This window comes from Anomaloglossus baeobatrachus, chromosome 5 (assembly GCF_048569485.1).
Source record: "Anomaloglossus baeobatrachus isolate aAnoBae1 chromosome 5, aAnoBae1.hap1, whole genome shotgun sequence".
In the NCBI taxonomy this organism is placed as follows: domain Eukaryota; kingdom Metazoa; phylum Chordata; class Amphibia; order Anura; family Aromobatidae; genus Anomaloglossus; species Anomaloglossus baeobatrachus.
Window position 1 is genome coordinate 417,218,226 of NC_134357.1, and position 18,382 is coordinate 417,236,607.

The 18,382-nt window shown below is 47.3% G+C and overlaps 1 protein-coding gene across 4 annotated transcripts in view; it reads right to left on the reverse strand.

The window, feature by feature from the left end:
* Positions 1-18,382, reverse strand: part of TANC2 (tetratricopeptide repeat, ankyrin repeat and coiled-coil containing 2) — a 615,727-nt gene that overhangs the window by 367,577 nt on the left and 229,768 nt on the right. For all 4 annotated transcript variants that reach the window (XM_075350282.1, XM_075350280.1, XM_075350278.1 and 1 more), the window contains exon 3: positions 699-798. In XM_075350282.1, the coding sequence (XP_075206397.1) occupies positions 699-765 (67 nt within the window). In that variant the 5' untranslated portion in view covers positions 766-798. The remainder of the gene's footprint in view (positions 1-698; positions 799-18,382) is intronic.

Sequence of the window (18,382 nt, forward strand, 5' to 3'; positions counted from 1 at the left end):
TGGGTGCACACGATACTGGACGTAGAGGGTCCTCTCCTGCGGGGCCGTGAGTCACCGCCGCTGCCTGTGACTATGATCAGGGTTCGGGAAGCTGCAGACTTTTTCTCTGTTCTCCCTGCAGAGAACACTTGCATCTTCGCAGCATAAATTGACATGCTGTGGCTCGGGAAACTCACCGCAGGTCAGTTTACACTGTTGGTAAAACAAGCACAGTGGGCACGGGATTTCTAGAAATCTTTCACTGTGATTGTATTGTATAACGCAGTGTTTTGGACGCAGTGAAAAGAACACCACTGCATTCAAAGCGCTGCAAACACTGATCATGGCCATGGAGCCTAAAAGGACAGGAAGTATAAATCAAAAAAAGCTCTAGTGGTCAGTGTGAAAATTACTAAATTATTTTTTTGTTTTTATCAAAAATCATGAAATAGAAATAATATTGCCAATTTTTTTTTTTTTCAAATCCACATAACACAATTTTCTCCCGTGGTGGTGCTGCAAGGAGATTGAGCCATCTGATTTTACCAGAGACTTCTGCAGGCATTTTTAAGTGTAATAAAAAAAAAAGGGAGAAAAAAAGTGTTTAATTCCCCAGCAGCGTAAACAAAGGAGAATTTATATATTATGTTGGATATTTTTTTTATTTTATTTTTTTTTTAGATTTACAGGTTTTTTTTAAGCTACAATTAAAGTCTTACCACTGGAACGATTTTTCCTGTTGGACTTTCCGCCACTGAGAAGCATCTTCAGACTGTTACGGAACATGTCTGCAGTACTAGTCCCACGTCAGGCAGAGATCTAGGAAGACAAGAGACTTTTGGTCAAAAATTGTAATATTACATATGATGAAAAATGTTGCAGTTACACAATTACACACAGCTTATTTTATAGATCGTAAAATAATAGGCACCATTTAACTATATATATATATATATATATATATATATATATATATATATATATATTTATTACATATATATATATATAGAGATATATATATATATATATATATATATATATATATATATATATATATATATATATATATATATATATAATTGCCTTATTCTGTCTGTCTGTCTGTCTGTCTGTCTGTCTGTCTGTCTGTCTGTCTGTCTGTCTGTCTGTCTGTCTGTCTGTCTGTCTGTCTGTCTGTCTGTCATGCTTCAAAATTGTGTCCTTCCGGTGACATTGTGTCCTTACGGTGACGCAAAGCTGATTGGCCGCTCGCCCAGGCTGCGCCCCCACACGGATTGGCCAGCCGCTCGCCCAGTCTCCGCCCCCCCACAGATTGGCCTCTCGCCCCGGCACCCTGCAGGCATTGGCAACTCGGCCACGCCACGCCCCGCCCCCCTCACGCAATGGACGCTAGCTCTGCCCCCCTCCCCCCTCCCGCGCATTCCCCGAACTGACACGGTCACGGCTCCCAGGTGAGTACTGTACAACCCCCCCCCTCCCCCAACGGGAGCCCACACCAGCATACGCCGCCAACCCTGCCGACACTTACCCTCGCATTGCTGGCCTTGCCGCCGTATGCTGGTGTGGGCTCCCGTGCGAGTGGGGGAGGTGATGCGCTGGTAACCATGGTAGCATAGTTACCAGCACATCAAGGTCCTGCAGCGGCGGAAGATCCACACGCACACACATAACAGCACACACACACACATACACACACATCAGATCACACTCACTCTCACACACACCTCACACACACATCGCATCCACACACTCACAGCATCCGGCGATATTGCTTGCTTCTCGGCCTCGATACTGTGCTGCTGTGACCTTCCAGGACCTGACGGAGGATCACATGGCCAGAAGCATGTGGTATCTCCGGATGTTGTGAGTATCAGCGCGTATGTGCGATTTCGTCAGTGTCTGTGTGTGTGAGTGTATGCGATCGGGTGTGTGTGAGTGTATGCGATCGGGTGTGTGTGAGTGTATGCGATCGGTTGTGTGTGTGAGTGTATGCGATCGGTTGTGTGTGTGAGTGTATGCGATCGGTTGTGTGTGTGAGTGTATGCGATCGGTTGTGTGTGTGAGTGTATGCGATCGGGTGTGTGTGTGAGTGTATGCGATCGGGTGTGTGTGTGAGTGTATGCGATCGGGTGTGTGTGTGAGTGTATGCGATCGGGTGTGTGTGAGTGTCGGCAGAGGAGCACGGCGTGCTGGAGGAGGCTGGGAGCAGAGAGGCTGATCTTGGGGGAGGCTGATGCTGGGGGAGACTGGGAGGGGAAGGCTGATGCTGAAGGAGGCTGGGAGGAGAGAGGCTGATCCTGGGGAAGGCTGGGAAGGGGAGGCTGATGCTGAGAGAGGCTGGGAGGAGAGAGGCTGATGCTGGGGGAGGCTGGAAGGAGAGAGGCTGAGGCTGGGAGGAGAGAGGCTGATCCTGGGGAAGGCTGGGAGAGGGAGGCTGATGCTGGGGGAGGCTGGAAGGAGAGTGGGTGATGCTGGGGGAGGCTGGAAGGAGAGAGGCTGATGCTGGGGGAGGCTGATGCTGGGGGAGGCTGGGAGGACGGAGGCTGGGAGGAGAGAGGCTGATCCTGGGGAAGGCTGGGAGAGGGAGGCTGATGCTGGGGGAGGCTGGGAGGAGAGAGGCCGATGCTGGGGGAGGCTGGAAGGAGAGAGGCTGATGCTGAGGGAGGCTGAGGCTGGGGTAGGCTGGGAGGAGAGAGGCTGATGCTAGGGACAGAAAAGGCTGATGCTGGGAGGAGAGAGGCTGATGCTGTGAGGAGAGAGGCTGATGCTGTGAGGAGAGAGGCTGATGCTGGGAGGAGAGAGGCTGATGCTGTGAGGAGAGAGGCTGATGCTGTGAGGAGAGAGGCTGATGCTGTGAGGAGAGAGGCTGATGCTGTGAGGAGAGAGGCTGATGCTGTGAGGAGAGAGGCTGATGCTGTGAGGAGAGAGGCTGATGCTGTGAGGAGAGAGGCTGATGCTGTGAGGAGAGAGGCTGATGCTGTGAGGAGAGAGGCTGATGCTGTGATGAGAGAGGCTGATGCTGTGAGGAGAGAGGCTGATGCTGTGAGGAGAGAGGCTGATGCTGTGAGGAGAGAGGCTGATGCTGTGAGGAGAGAGGCTGATGCTGTGAGGAGAGAGGCTGATGCTGGGAGGAGAGAGGCTGATGCTGGGAGGAGAGAGGCTGATGCTGGGAGGAGAGAGGCTGATGCTGGGAGGAGAGAGGCTGATGCTGGGAGGAGAGAGGCTGATGCTGGGAGGAGAGAGGCTGATGGTGGGAGGAGAGAGGCTGATGGTGGGAGGAGAGAGGCTGATGCTGTGTGCAGAGAGGCTGATGCTGTGGGCAGAGAGGCTGATGCTGCGGGCAGAGAGGCTGATGCTGCGGGCAGAGGGGCTGATGCTGCGGGCAGAGAGGCTGATGCTGCGGGCAGAGAGGCTGATGCTGGTGCAGCATGGGGGATGGCGCACGATGGGGGGTGCGCAGCATGGGGGATGGAGCACGATGGGGAGTGCGCAGCATGGGGGATGGAGCACGTTTGGGAGTGCGCAGCATGGCGGATGGACCACGTTTGGGAGTGCGCAGCATGGAGGATGGAGCACGTTTGGGAGTGCGCAGCATGGCGGATGGACCACGTTTGGGAGTGCGCAGCATGGCGGATAGACCACGTTTGGGAGTGCGCAGCATGGCGGATGGACCATGTTTGGGAGTGCGCAGCATGGCGGATGGACCACGTTTGGGAGTGCGCAGCATGGCGGATGGACCACGTTTGGGAGTGCGCAGCATGGCGGATGGAGCACGTTTGGGAGTGCGCAGCATGGCGGATGGAGCACGTTTGGGAGTGCGCAGCATGCCGGATGGTGCACGATGGGGAGTGCGCAGTATGGCGGATGGAGCACGTTTGGGAGTGCGCAGTATGGCGGATGGAGCACGTTTGGGAGTGCACAGTATGGCGGATGGAGCACGTTGGGGAGTGCGCAGCATGGCGGATGGAGCACGTTTGGGAGTGCGCAGCATGGCGGATGGACCACGTTTCGGAGTGCGCAGCATGGTGGATGGAGCACGTTTGGGAGTGCGCAGCATGGCGGATGGAGCACGTTTGGGAGTGCGCAGCATGGCGGGTGGAGCACGTTTGGGAGTGCGCAGCATGGCGGGTGGAGCATGATGGGGGGTGCGCAGCATGGCGGATGGAGCACGTTTGGGAGTGCGCAGCATGGCGGATGGAGCACGTTTGGGAGTGTGCAGCATGGCGGAGAGAGCACGATGGGGAGTGCGCAGCATGGCGGATGGAGCACGTTTGGGAGTGCGCAGCATGGGGGATGCAGCACGATGGGGAGTGCGCAGTATGGCGGATGGAGCACATTTGGGAGTGCGCAGCATGGCGGATGGACCACGTTTGGGAGTGCACAGCATGGCGGATGGAGCACGTTTGGGAATGCGCAGCATGGGGGATGCAGCACGATGGGGAGTGCGCTGCATGGGGGATGGAGCACGATGGGGGGTGCGCAGCATGGGGGATGGAGCATGTTTGGGAGTGTGCAGCATGGCGGATAGAGCACGATGGGGAGTGCGCAGCATGGCGGATGGAGCACGTTTGGGAGTGCGCAGCATAGGGGATGCAGCACGATGGGGAGTGCGCAGTATGGCGGATGGAGCACGTTTGGGAGTGCGCAGCATGGCGGATGGACCACGTTTGGGAGTGCGCAGCATGGCGGATGGAGCACGTTTGGGAGTGCGCAGCATGGGGGATGCAGCACGATGGGGAGTGCGCTGCATGGGGGATGGAGCACGATGGGGGGTGCGCAGCATGGGGGATGGAGCACGATGGGAGGTGCACACCTCCCCCCAACACACACACACACACACACACACACACACGCGCACTGCACAACACACACACACACTGGGAACCACAAACAACGCCCTACACAGACACCCACACACACAGACAACGCTGCACACACACAACACCCAACACACAAACACCGCGGCACACACAAATATACGCACATACCGCACAACACACACATTGCTCAAAACATACCTCCCCCCAAAACACACCACACACACACAAACCGCACAACACACACACACACACACAAACGCTACAGACACACAGCGCTTCACAAACAACGCAACACACATACAACACCGCTCTCACCCCCCGCCACACCCAGAACATGTACAGCGCCCTACACAAACACTTGGTAACTACACACATCAACATCTATATATATATATATATATATATATATATATATATATATATATATATATATATATATATATATATAACAAAAATCATACATGAACTACACAATACGTAAATTCTAGAATACCCGATGCGTAGAATTGGGCCACCTTCTAGTATATATATATACATATACATATATACACACACACACAGTACAGACCAAAAGTTTGGACACACCTTCTCATTCAAAGAGTTTTCTTTATTTTGATGACTCTGAAAATTGTAGATTCACATTGCAGGCATCAAAACTATGAAATAACACATGTGGAATGAAATACTTCACAAATTTTGAAACAACTGAAAATATGTCTTATATTCTAGGTTCTTCAAAGTAGCCACCTTTTGCTTTGATTACTGCTTTGCACACTCTTGGCATTCTCTTGATGAGCTTCAAGAGGTAGTCACCAGAAATGGTTTTCCAACAGTTGGCCCTTGTTGCCTTCACTCTGCGGTCCAGCTCACCCCAAACCATTTTGATTGGGTTCAGGTCTGGTGACTGTGAAGGCCAGGTCATCTGGCGTAGCACCCCATCACTCTCCTTCTTAGTCAAATAGCCCTTACACAGCCTGGAGGTGTTTGGGGTCATTGTATTGTTGAAAAATAAACTAGTCCAACTAAACGCAAAGTGGATGGAATAGCATGCCGCTGAAAGATGCTGTGGTAGCCATGCTGGTTCAGTATGCCTTCAATTTTGAATAAATACCCAACAGTGTCACCAGCAAAGCACGCCTACACCATGACACCTCCTCCTCCATGCTTCACGGTGGGAACCAGGCATGAAGAGTCCATCCGTTCACCTTTTCTACAAAGACACGGTGGTTGGATCCAAAGTTCTCAAATTTGGACTCATCAGACCAAAGCACAGATTTCCACTGGTCTAATGTCCATTCCTTGTGTTCTTTAGCCCAAACAAGTCTCTTCTGATTGCTGCCTGTCCTTAGCAGTGGTTTCCTAGCAGCTATTTTACTATGAAGGCTTGCTGCACAAAGTCTCCTCTTAACAGTTGTTCTAGAGATGTGTCTGCTGCTAGAACTCTGTGCGGCACTGACCTGGTCTCTAATCTGAGCTGCTGTTAACCTGCGATTTTTGAGGCTGGTGACTCGGATAAATTTATCCTCCGCAGCAGAGGTGACTCTTGGTCGTCTTTTCCTGGGGCGGTCCTCATATGAGCCAGTTTCTTTGTAGCGTTTGATGGTTATTGCTACTGCACTTGGGGACACTTTCAAAGTTTTCCCAATTTTTTGGACTGACTGACCTTCATTTCTTGCCATAATACAAATTCTAACAGTCTATTCAGTAGGACGATCAGCTGTGTATCCACCAGACTTCTGCACAACACAACTGATGGTCCCAACCCCATTTATAAGGCAAGAAACCCCACTTATTAAACCTGACGGGGCACACCTGTGAAGTGAAAACCATTTCCGGTGACTACCTCTAGAAGCTCATCAAGAGAATGCCAAGAGTGTGAAAGCAGTAATCAAAGCAAAAGGTGGCTACTTTGAAGAACCTAGAATATAAGACATATTTTCAGTTGTTTCACACTTTTTTGTCAAGTATTTCATTCCACATGTGTTAATTCATAGTTTTGATGCCTTCAATGTGAATCTACAATTTTCAGAGTCATGAAAATAAAGAAAACTCTTTGAATGTGAAGGTGTGTCCAAACTTTTGGTCTGTAATATATATATTTCTATTTTTTTTTTCTTCTGGACATTATGGCAGAATCGGCCCACAGCTTAGTGAGATGTGAAGTTGAAAAGAAATCTGTAGCAGAAAATAAAGAGAGAAAAACCCAATAAGTTATCCAGATTCTAGTCGTGCGCCTGTAAGGTGTAATTACATAGCCTTTGCTTTTTGAAAAGGGGAACATTAATAGAGGGATCAATTACACAGATATCCCTGCCAGTCACTCCTCTCGCCTGCTATAAAAGGAGGATTAACTGAAACACTTCGGAATTAGGAACCATTTTACTACCGTTCCGCCTCCTTTGGACGCAGCCATCTAGGCTCAATGCCAGGGCTTAAAGGGAACACACAGCACTAGCAGCGGGACTGTGCAGGCCACGGGAAGATTAATCCCTTCTGACAGGAGATGACGGCACACACAGGCCAACAACTCAAGTCCCAACCAAACCTGCAGCTTTTCTCCCTGAAATCCCAGCACTTCTAGTCTCACACAATCTCATCAAGCTACAGAATCAAAAACACAAAGCACAGGGCAACAAAAAATAAAAACAAAGCCCCACATCCAGCACAAAGTGTCTTCATCCCTTTAAGGACCTGTTCATTTTTCATGCTTTATTACTTTTTTATTTCTCAGTCTATGGAGCGGTGTGAGAGCTTGTTTTTTCGTATTCTGTGTTTATTGATACAGTTTTGATCTCTTTTTATTTTTAACAAGTGGTGATCAAAAAAATGGCAATTTTTACTTTTTTTTTTAGTCTTGTATTTTAACCATCAGTTTAAATACTGTTTTATTTCAATGATTAGCCATGACGATACCAAATAAGTTAAATCTTTAGTTCATAACTTTCAATGAGGAAAAGTACGGAGCATGCGCAGATTGATTTTTATTTTTTTTTCATCTGCACATGCGCCCCTGCCGCTCATAGTAGTCTCCACAGTGTCTTCAATAAAATGGTGCCGGAGATAGCAGTACATGTGTGACGCCCTGGACTAGCCAGGTAGTCACAAACACAACATCACACACACACCCTCCCCTGGATAGTCAACATCAGTCAAACAAAATCCTTGTTGCCTCCTCCAGGGTCTGATGTCCACACCAGGTGGGGCGGAGCCAGGTGGTTGGCCCCACCCACCAAGGAGTTCACAGGCCTGGAGGCGGGAAAAAGCAGTTCGTTCAGTTTGAGTTTGGAGTGGAGTGGAGAGGAGTTCAGTTTTGGAGTTGAAAGTGACAGGAGAGAAACTGTTAGTGTCTGGGTAGGAGCCCAGGCACTGTCAGCAAGGTCGGCAGACGGTGGTGGCCGTCTGCAGGAGTTGGCGCAGGTCAGCGGAACCGTAGGACCGGGGACGGGCAGTGGCCCGCCGGTACAGAGCCGGGGAGCAGATCTGAACCAAGCACAAAAGGCAGGGCCATCAGACCCCGACCAGGCTAGGAGCCGCCGACAACGGTCAAATCAGATAGTGACCGGGACCTCAGGGGTTCCCTCACAACCAAGACCCGACAGAAGGCATCCGTCCACATAGTGAGGTTAAAAATCCACCGCCATAGGCTAGAGATCCAAGGACCAGCACCTGCGGGCAAAAGGGGCTCCTTCGGTACATACACGGCGGGGAGCGGACTACCAGTGGGAAACCATCGGAGTCAATACATTCTACAATGGTGCAGGGAAAGACAGCCACCATCAACCTGTCCGGGGAGAGCAAAGACACTGCAGCCGGCTGCGGGACCCGTCCATCCAGCAGTTTGGTTTACCAGAGACTCTGTGAATCTGTGCCTGAGTGACTACAACAGTGCCATCCGGCACCGCGCTGCCCCTGCAACCCTGCACCCCGGCCTTCCTGCCTCCCCGTACCACCACCAGGCCCCGGGATCACCAACCCCTACCTATGGAGGGGGAACCAACTGTGGAGACACGAGGCTCAGTGGGTGCTCTCGTCCACTAAAAGCCGCCGCCTTTAGAAAGACAGCGTAGCTCAGGGCTCATCCCAACTGAACGCCGGCCTCCTTAACCATGGGCGTAACACTACTCAGACAACACAGGGTGAGGGAACCACAATAAATTAGACTTTATTGGATCCCCAAACAATTAATGGCACATAACACATAACCAGCAAAACACACAAATGTAACAGGCAACAGAGTCTCACCCTTCCGCTGGCTCACCAGGGATTTAGAATGTCCATGCCTCACAGGTTCCAGGGCTACTCACTCCAATCCAGCAGCACCCCGCTTTCGGCGGGCACCCACCGTGACTGGAATAACGCCAGATTTAGGAAGCTGGCTGAGGTCTGCAAAGTCTGTAACAGGTGACTGAACTGTCCCAACCTGAGTGTCCTCCTTAGGTATTCCTGGTATGATGATACAATCCTGGCAGCCGGGGTCGAAATCCCTAGGCTGTGGATATGGTCTCCAACCGGAACCGGAGTCCCTAGATTGAAGCCATAAGATATCCTGATCCTCTAGTCATCTCCGAAGATCTTAGACTGGATCCATCAGCATCCATCAACAACCTGGTGGCTTAAAGAAGTCCCTTTTATAGCCACAGCCTTCCACTTGGATACACTGCGTCCTCATCGATTGGTTGGACAAGAGCGCCTCTCCCATTGGATGAATATCAAGCTGCATGGACAATGTTCATCCAAATGAGGTCTACAGAAAGACTGAGGGTATACATGGAGTCTGCAAGTCACAGACTCAACAATGGCTACTAAGGTAATCACATTAGCAATACACAACTACAATACATTGGTTACTGGAAAAGTCTGGAGAACAATATGTCTGGCTTTCAGTTGCCAACACAATTACATTGAGACAACAAGAGTCTTGTAAAAACAATGAGGGACTTCTCCCCCATCTATAAGCAATCTATCATGCTGTCTGGCTGAATTTTAAGAAACTTTAACCCATGAGAGTCCATGTCGTCACACCAACATCCTAGCTGCTCCCTGCCATCGCTCCCGGGATCCCCGTCACCAGCAGCGGTGGTGCCCATTATCACCACGACCCGTGGGTGGCGTCACGGACTATTCCCCCCAAACAAACCACTCCTTTTCACTCGTGGGCGAGGAGCGCTGCTCGAGACCCCGGGTCCGGCCCACCGCTCGAGCCACCGAGCAGCAGCAGCCCTGGACCCGAGCGTAGCGAGCGCGGCCCCTCCGCCCGCGACACATGCATGTGCTGATTCTGGCACCATTTTAATGAAGACAACATCACACTAACAATGCACACACACGACCAACACCAGCATGGGCGCGCGTGGTGCGTACTTTAAATAAAGAAAAGGGGGAAAACCAGGAGGAGAAATATACACAGAGGATCCAACCAACAAATGCCCACCTTGCTGCATACATCAATGAATGCACACTTTGGACCCTTGAGAACATGTGTTTTTCTGCAATCAAATACCCAATCTGGAAACCCGACAGTATGATTGTATTCGCCATGTTAGCGCCAGTATGGCACAGCCTTTACTTTATAATGAAAAATCCTGCCGGTTGGTTCCTGTAAAAATTTTACATGTTTCTTGGAACTTTTTTTTCCCCTAATTTCATTTTTACTTCTGCCATGGTAACTGATTGGCTCCAAAGAATCGCAGTGTGTGTGTGTGTGTGTGTTTGTGTGTGTGTGTGTGGGGGTGGGGGGTTTGCATAGGGGGCATTAGAGCCATCGCACCATTTAAAATACCACTGTCGGTGATAGAGAGTTTTCTGAATAGTTCACATCAGCGATCAGAGCTTGGCTGCGGCTGTTAGACAGGGGATACCCATTACAGCTTTTGAGCCCATTCCATATCAACCTTAGCGACCAATGACGAAAACATGTCACAAGTCAATAAGAAGTTAAAAAGTGTAATTTCACTACCCCAATGAAGGAAAGGGTAGGGGAATAGACTTGGCGGAAAGACATTTGTATACCTTACGATATCCCAACATTAACACTAGAAGTCCCAGGAATTTCGAGCTCCATAGGGTTCCAATGGTAGAAATGTTAAATGACCCCTCTCTGGGACTTCTAGTGTTAAACATAGAGGAACCCCTGAATAAATTCTTATCTATGGACCTCATCCATTTATTTTACCTAAAAAGCTAAAAAACTAGTTAAAGCAAAATCAATAGAGACCAGTAAATAAATTCAGAATCCAGACGTTACAAACCACAATTACTTCATAAGCCAGAAATAATCCAGACCACTAGAGCAGAATTAAAACAGATCGCAGATCTAAGACCCCAAATTTATTCACACTTCAAACCCTAAAATCAATTTCGACCCCCCCCATAAAGAAATATTAATTTAAACCTCAACTCATAAATGTTTTCAATCCTCACACCAGAAAGCTAAATTAATCAGAACATAGATCTGCTCCATATGCTACAACTGTGTGGAGGGCTCCATATGTTACAACTGGTGACAGTGGGAGCAGTGCTGACTTTGTATAACCGTGGTGTTCTTGTAATCAGCCGTTTAGTCTGTAGTCATGTTTCCCACTGTTGGCAACAGAGGGATTGCAGAGTGCTGCACATACAGTTAGGTCCAGAAATATTTGGACAGTGACCCAATTTTCGCGAGTTGGGCTCTGCATGCCACCACATTGGATTTGAAATGAAATCTCAACAACAGAATTCAAGTGCAGATTGTAACGTTTAATTTGAAGGTTTGAACAAAAATATCTGATAGAAATTGTAGGAATTGTACACATTTCTTTACAAACACTCCACATTTTAGGAGGTCAAAAGTAATTGGACAAATAAACCAAACCCAAACAAAATATTTTTAATTTCAATATTTTGTTGCGAATCCTTTGGAGGCAATCACTGCCTTAAGTCTGGAACCCATGGACATCACCAAACGCTGGGTTTCCTCCTTCTTAATGCTTTTCCAGGCCTTTACAGCCGCAGCCTTCAGGTCTTGCTTGTTTGTGGGTCTTTCCGTCTTAAGTCTGGATTTGAGCAAGTGAAATGCATGCTCAATTGGGTTAAGATCTGGTGATTGACTTGGCCATTGCAGAATGTTCCACTTTTTTGCACTCATGAACTCCTGGGTAGCTTTGGCTGTATGGTTGGGGTCATTGTCCATCTGTACTATGAAGCGCCGTCCGATCAACTTTGCGGCATTTGGCTGAATCTGGGCTGAAAGTATATCCCGGTACACTTCAGAATTCATCCGGCTACTCTTGTCTGCTGTTATGTCATCAATAAACACAAGTGACCCAGTGCCATTGAAAGCCATGCATGCCCATGCCATCACGTTGCCTCCACCATGTTTTACAGAGGATGTGGTGTGCCTTGGATCATGTGCCGTTCCCTTTCTTCTCCAAACTTTTTTCTTCCCATCATTCTGGTACAGGTTGATCTTTGTCTCATCTGTCCATAGAATACTTTTCCAGAACTGAGCTGGCTTCATGAGGTGTTTTTCAGCAAATTTAACTCTGGCCTGTCTATTTTTGGAATTGATGAATGGTTTGCATTTAGATGTGAACCCTTTGTATTTACTTTCATGGAGTCTTCTCTTTACTGGTGACTTAGGCTACTTTCACACATCCGGCTTGAGCCCTGCGGCTCAATCCGGCTGTGCAAGCTATGCAACGGATGCGGTGAAAACACCGCATCCTTTGCATAAGTTTTTTCCATGCGGCCCGCCCGGTTTTTGCCGCTTCCGGCATGCTACTGAGCATGCGCAGTGGCAAAAACCGCATGCGGCGGCCGGATGCGGTATTTGCCGCATCGCGCCGCATCCGGCCGCCATAGGCATGCATTGAGAGATGCGCCGCATCGGCCGAATGCGGCGCGATGCGGTTTTTTTTGCCGCACGAAAAAACGTGCCAGGCAACGTTCCATCCGGCCGCCGCATCGGCTAAATCTGCCGCATGCGGCAAAAACCGGATGGAACGCAAGGCCATGCGGCACAATGCGGCACTAATTAAAGTCTATGCAGGAAAATCGCAACCGGCAGCAAAAAAAAACGGTTAGGATTTTCCTGCAAAGTGCCGGATTGTGCCGCAGAAGAAAAACCGGAGGTGTGAAAGTACCCTTAGAGACAGATACACCTACTTCACTGAGAGTGTTCTGGACTTCAGTTGATGTTGTGAACGGGTACTTCTTCACCAAAGAAAGTATGCGGCGATCATCCACCACTGTTGTCATCCGTGGACGCCGAGGCCTTTTTGAGTTCCCAAGCTCACCAGTCAATTCCTTTTTTCTCAGAATATACCCGACTGTTGATTTTGCTACTCCAAGCATGTCTGCTATCTCTCTGATGGATTTTTTCTTTTTTTTCAGCCTCAGGATGTTCTGCTTCACCTCAATTGAGAGTTCCTTAGACCGCATGTTGTCTTGTCACAGCAACAGCTTCCAAATGCAAAACCACACACCTGTAATCAACCCCAGGCCTTTTAACTACTTCATTGATTACAGGTTAACGAGGGAGATGCCTTCAGAGTTAATTGCAGCCCTTAGAGTCCCTTGTCCAATTACTTTTGGTCCCTTGAAAAAGAGGAGGCTATGCATTACAGAGCTATGATTCCTAAACCCTTTCTCTGATTTGGATGTGAAAACTCTCATATTGCAGCTGGGAGTGTGCACTTTCAGCCCATATTATATATATAATTGTATTTCTGAACATGTTTTTGTAAACAGCTAAAATAACAAAACTTGTGTCACTGTCCAAATATTTCTGGACCTAACTGTATACATCCAACACACAAAATGACTGTTCAAGCCAAGAACACAAACTCCGTGCACATTCCCACCTGGCTCGGGCTCCCTTTTCATTGATTAATAGCTTTGGCTTTACGGGAGTCAGATGATGGTAGAGACAGAAGCAAAACAAGTAGGTGTGAAGCTGCATGAAATTGTGCCGCCACGCCAAGGGTGTACCAAGTACTTGAGCTTGGTTTGAACAGTCAGTCATTTTGCGCTGAGAGACCTTTATTATTCCCAGGTTTACACAATGCGTTTCAAAAATACAGTTCTTATTTCACAAGAAGTCTTGACTTTAATTTAATACTTAAAGGGGTACGTCAAGAATATAATAAAACAGCCCCCATCACATAATTCAAACGGCAGACCTTCCTAATCACGTCAGGATGGGCTGCAGTTTGACGAAATAATGCTAGGAGACCTGCATCTCACAAAATATAGGAACTGTATGTATCATAAGCAAACATACCTCCAAGAGCCAAGAATGGTTGTGACATCAGGAGAAATAAATCTTCTCCTTGGCTGAGCACGGAGAACAAGAGTCCAAGGGGAAAAAAAAAAAATCTTTTGTGCTAATTTAGCAGTGAAAATGTATTTCTTTCGATGTCATAACCCTTCTCTGCTACCGCAGGAACTTGTGCTTATAATACCACTCCTCTGTCAGTTGAGACCAAGAACTCAGAAACTGAATTTCTTCAGACTGCAGCCAGTCCTGGTACGAGACTAAAACATGTTGACGTTTAAATTATGTTATGGGGGCCATTTTATTACATTCTTGGATAACCCCTTTAAGCAACTGATCTACATTTAGGATATTGGTATGATACCATGTGCAATTGTTGTACATTGCATTACTGGGTCGCAAAGGAATAGTCAAACCACCCTTGGCAGTTTTTGTCTGCTCCCTCTTTGCCACCACATAATTGTGCTCCCACTTGTACTTTATTTGTACCAGTGATTTCTTATCAAAGCCAATAAGGACTTTTTGGCAGTAGTAACAGATGTTAGTAGTGTGGCCACTCATCAGGTCTACTGCTGCTAATCAGTGGATACTGATTTTATCTCTGACATGAAAGGAAGCAAAGTTAATTTCATTTTGGGACAGCTATATCCAATAGTTTGCACTAGAGTCTGTGACCTCTTTCTCTCTGAAGAAGGTACAGTACAGACCAAAAGTTTGGACACACCTTCTCATTCAAAGAGTTTTCTTTACTTTCATGACTCTGAAAATTGTACATTCACATTGAAGGCATCAAAACTATCAATTTACACATGCAGAATGAAATACTTAAAAGGGAACTTGTCACCAGAATTTTTGCTATTAAACTAAAAGAATCCCCTTCTGCAGCTCATGGGCTGCATTCTAGAAAGGTTCATCTTGCTACTGGCCCCCCTTTCAGACCTAAATAACAACTTTATAAAATATTACCTTTTACTATGGTAATGAGGTTTGCTGCCCATGGGGGCGGGCTGTATATTGTCTGTTATTCCCCGTCCTGCCGCTGTTCGCCGTCCCCCAGTGTTAATTTACATAGATGAGGCCGCCACCCTCATCTTCTGCAGTGCTCCTGAAGTCTCGCACATGTGCAGTGCAACTATCGCGGACTGAACGCTGTTTTCAAATCGCGAGCGCCGGTGATGTTATTGCGCAGGCGCGAGATTATGGATGGCGCTGTGAATGTCATCAGCAGCGTCATCCAAGTACCTGCCCATAATCTCGTGCCCACGCTTTTACCTCTGCCTCGATCGTTATGCGCTTAACGGTAGAGGCAGAGGTAAAAGTGCGGGCACGAGATTATGAGCCGGTACTTGGATGACGCTGGTGATGATAGACTGATAGAATTTGTGTTATGGCAAGAAAAAAGCAGCTAAGTAAAGAAAAATGAGTGGCCATCATTACTTTAAGATATGAAGGTCAGTCAGTCCGACAAATTGGGAAAACTTTGAAAGTGTCCCCAAGTGCAGTGGCAAAAACCATCAAACGCTACAAAGAAACTGGCTCACATGAGGACCGCCCCAGGAAAGGAAAACCAAGAGTCAGCTTTGCTGCAGAGGATAAGTTTATCAGAGTCACCAGCCTCAGAAATCGCAGGTTAACAGCAGCTCAGGTTAGAGACCAGGTCAATGCCACACAGAGTTCTAGCAGCAGACACATCTCTAGAACAACTGTTAAGAGGAGAATTTGTGCAGCAGGCCTTCATGGTGAAATAGCTGCTAGGAAACCACTGCTAAGGACAGGCAACAAGCAGAAGAGACTTGTTTGGACAAAGAACACAAGGAATGGACATTAGACCAGTGGAAATCTGTGCTTTGGTCTGAGGAGTCTAAATTTGAGATCTTTGAATCCAACCACTGTGTCTTTGTGCGACGCAGAAAAGCTGAACGGATGGACTGTACATGCCTGGTTCCCACCGTGAAGCATGGAGGAGGAGGTGTGATGGTGTGGGGGTGCTTTGCTGGTGACACTGTTGGGGATTTATTCAAAATTGAAGGCATACTGAACCAGCATGGCTACCACTGCATCTTGCAGCGGCATGCTATTCTATCCGGTTTGTGTTTAGTTGGACCATCATTTATTTTTCAACAGGACAATGATCCCAAACACACCTCCAGGCTGTGTAAGGGCTATTTGACTAAGAAGGAGAGTGATGGGGTGCTTCGCCAGATGACCTGGCCTCCACAGTCACCAGGCCTGAACCCAATCGAGATGGTTTGGGGTGAGCTGGACCGCAAAGTGAAGACAAAAGGGCCAACAAGTGCTAAGCATCTCTGGGACCTCCTTCAAGACTGTTGGAAGACCATTTTTGGTGACTACCTCTTGAAGCTCATCAAGAGAATGCCAAGAGTGTGCAAAGCAGTAATCAAAGCAAAAGGTGGCTACTTTGAAGAACCTAGAATATAAGACATATTTTCAGTTGTTTCACACTTTTTTTGTTAAGTATTTCATTCCACATGTGTTAATTCATAGTTTTGATGCCTTCAATGTGAATGTACAATTTTCAGAGTCATGAAAATAAAGAAAAAACTCTTTGAATGAGGCGTGTCCAAACTTTTGGTCTCTACTGTATGTGCATATTTAAATTCCCAGAGGAACATTGCATGGCCTATCAGTCTCCTTATACCGACTTTCCCGCTTTCCATGACATTACTGCTAAAACTCCCTGACAGAGGTTTATCACCTAACCAACCAAATCAGATCTGCTTTGCACTAATGAGGGGCAAACACACCCGAAACAAGAGTCTGCAAAATGAGTTTCTAGTTTGGCTTCTTAACCCTCTTTTGAGCTTGCACATGACTTTTGTCATGATATTGTCTTTTTTTATTGCTACTTCTAATAGGTGGCACTAGAGATTGAGTTATCTTCCCCCCTGAAGAGGCAATTTGCATAAGCACCAATATGCATAAGACTCATCAACAAAAATGACACTTCAGTTCCAGACATCATTGATGCCTCTAGAGACATTACAAAGACCTCTGGGTATGTATAATGCATGGACCCACACGAGTTTGCAGCACCTACATTGCTAGTCACTGCTAGGTTAAAATAAATAAATGCTTAGCATTAAGATTTTCATTCCAAACTATAGATCTAAAAAAAGAGAAACGCGTCCGACTAGAAACGCCATACTTAAGTCATCGTCGTCAACTGGCGACTTGATGTGCACTTCGGTAATCAACAGTCTTCATGTTTTTAGCCGCATTTGTATCTTAAAATATAATGTAACAGATGCAATATGACAATTACTCCAATTTGTGTTCACAGCAGGCAACGGCACAATTTGTTTTTACTAAAAAGAAAAACCCAAGACAGTGGCGATAATTGTGCAGCTTGTGGGCCATGGAAGAACATCCTGTCAAGAACAAACCAGTAAAATGATCATTTGTATAAAAACACTGCAGAGAGCCATCTAAAGCCGAGCCCCAGCTCAATACTGTGCTTATTCACATATGGAATTCAGCACCATCATAGCCTATTTGCACATCATATTACAGAAGGCCGACTGTGGCTCCCCAAACATTAGGAACTACTAGAACGTATGGCTGCACAGCAGATGTGAAGAACGCGTCATAATAAAGGGAACTGGAAAGAAAAGCAGCAGAAGGATATAATCCTCCTCGAGAAGGCATTTAGTAGAAGTGGAGAACACTTTTTATATGCACAAGAAATTCAAAGAATTCTATACAATACAGGATAGTCTTTCCAAAACACCACCTTCATGTGTACCAGACCTTTAGGTGCTAATTTCTAAATACACAAAGGTTAATGTATATATTATATCCATATGTCAGACCATATACAAAATATGGACAAGAATTGTGATACCTTTAATTCAGATTTGTCATTCAGTCCCACTGATTTATAGAATCCAGACCCATAGTGAATACAAATCGCCAGCTGATACCAAATCAAAAGGCACTATTGCTGCCGAACAGCACCGCCCCGGACCTCATCTGTCATTAAAATCAAAACTGTGCGTCAGAAGCAGTATCTATCGCCAATCAGCCGCCTTTCATCACCAAGCACAATGACAAGTGTCAGATGCTGTGGTAAGAACCACGCTGATAATGGAGTCGTGGTGTGACAATGCTTCTCCATCTGATGTCTGGTAGACGAGGCTGTGTTGGGTGAATACCAGGAGAACGGTACCTGCCCAACTACACTGTACCAGATGTAGGGTTTGGTGGAGAAAGGACAAGGTTATAGGGATGTTTTTCAGGGGTTAGCCCAGGCTTCTTAATTTAAGTAATGAGAAATCCTAATGCTTCAGAATACGGGACATTCTGGACCACT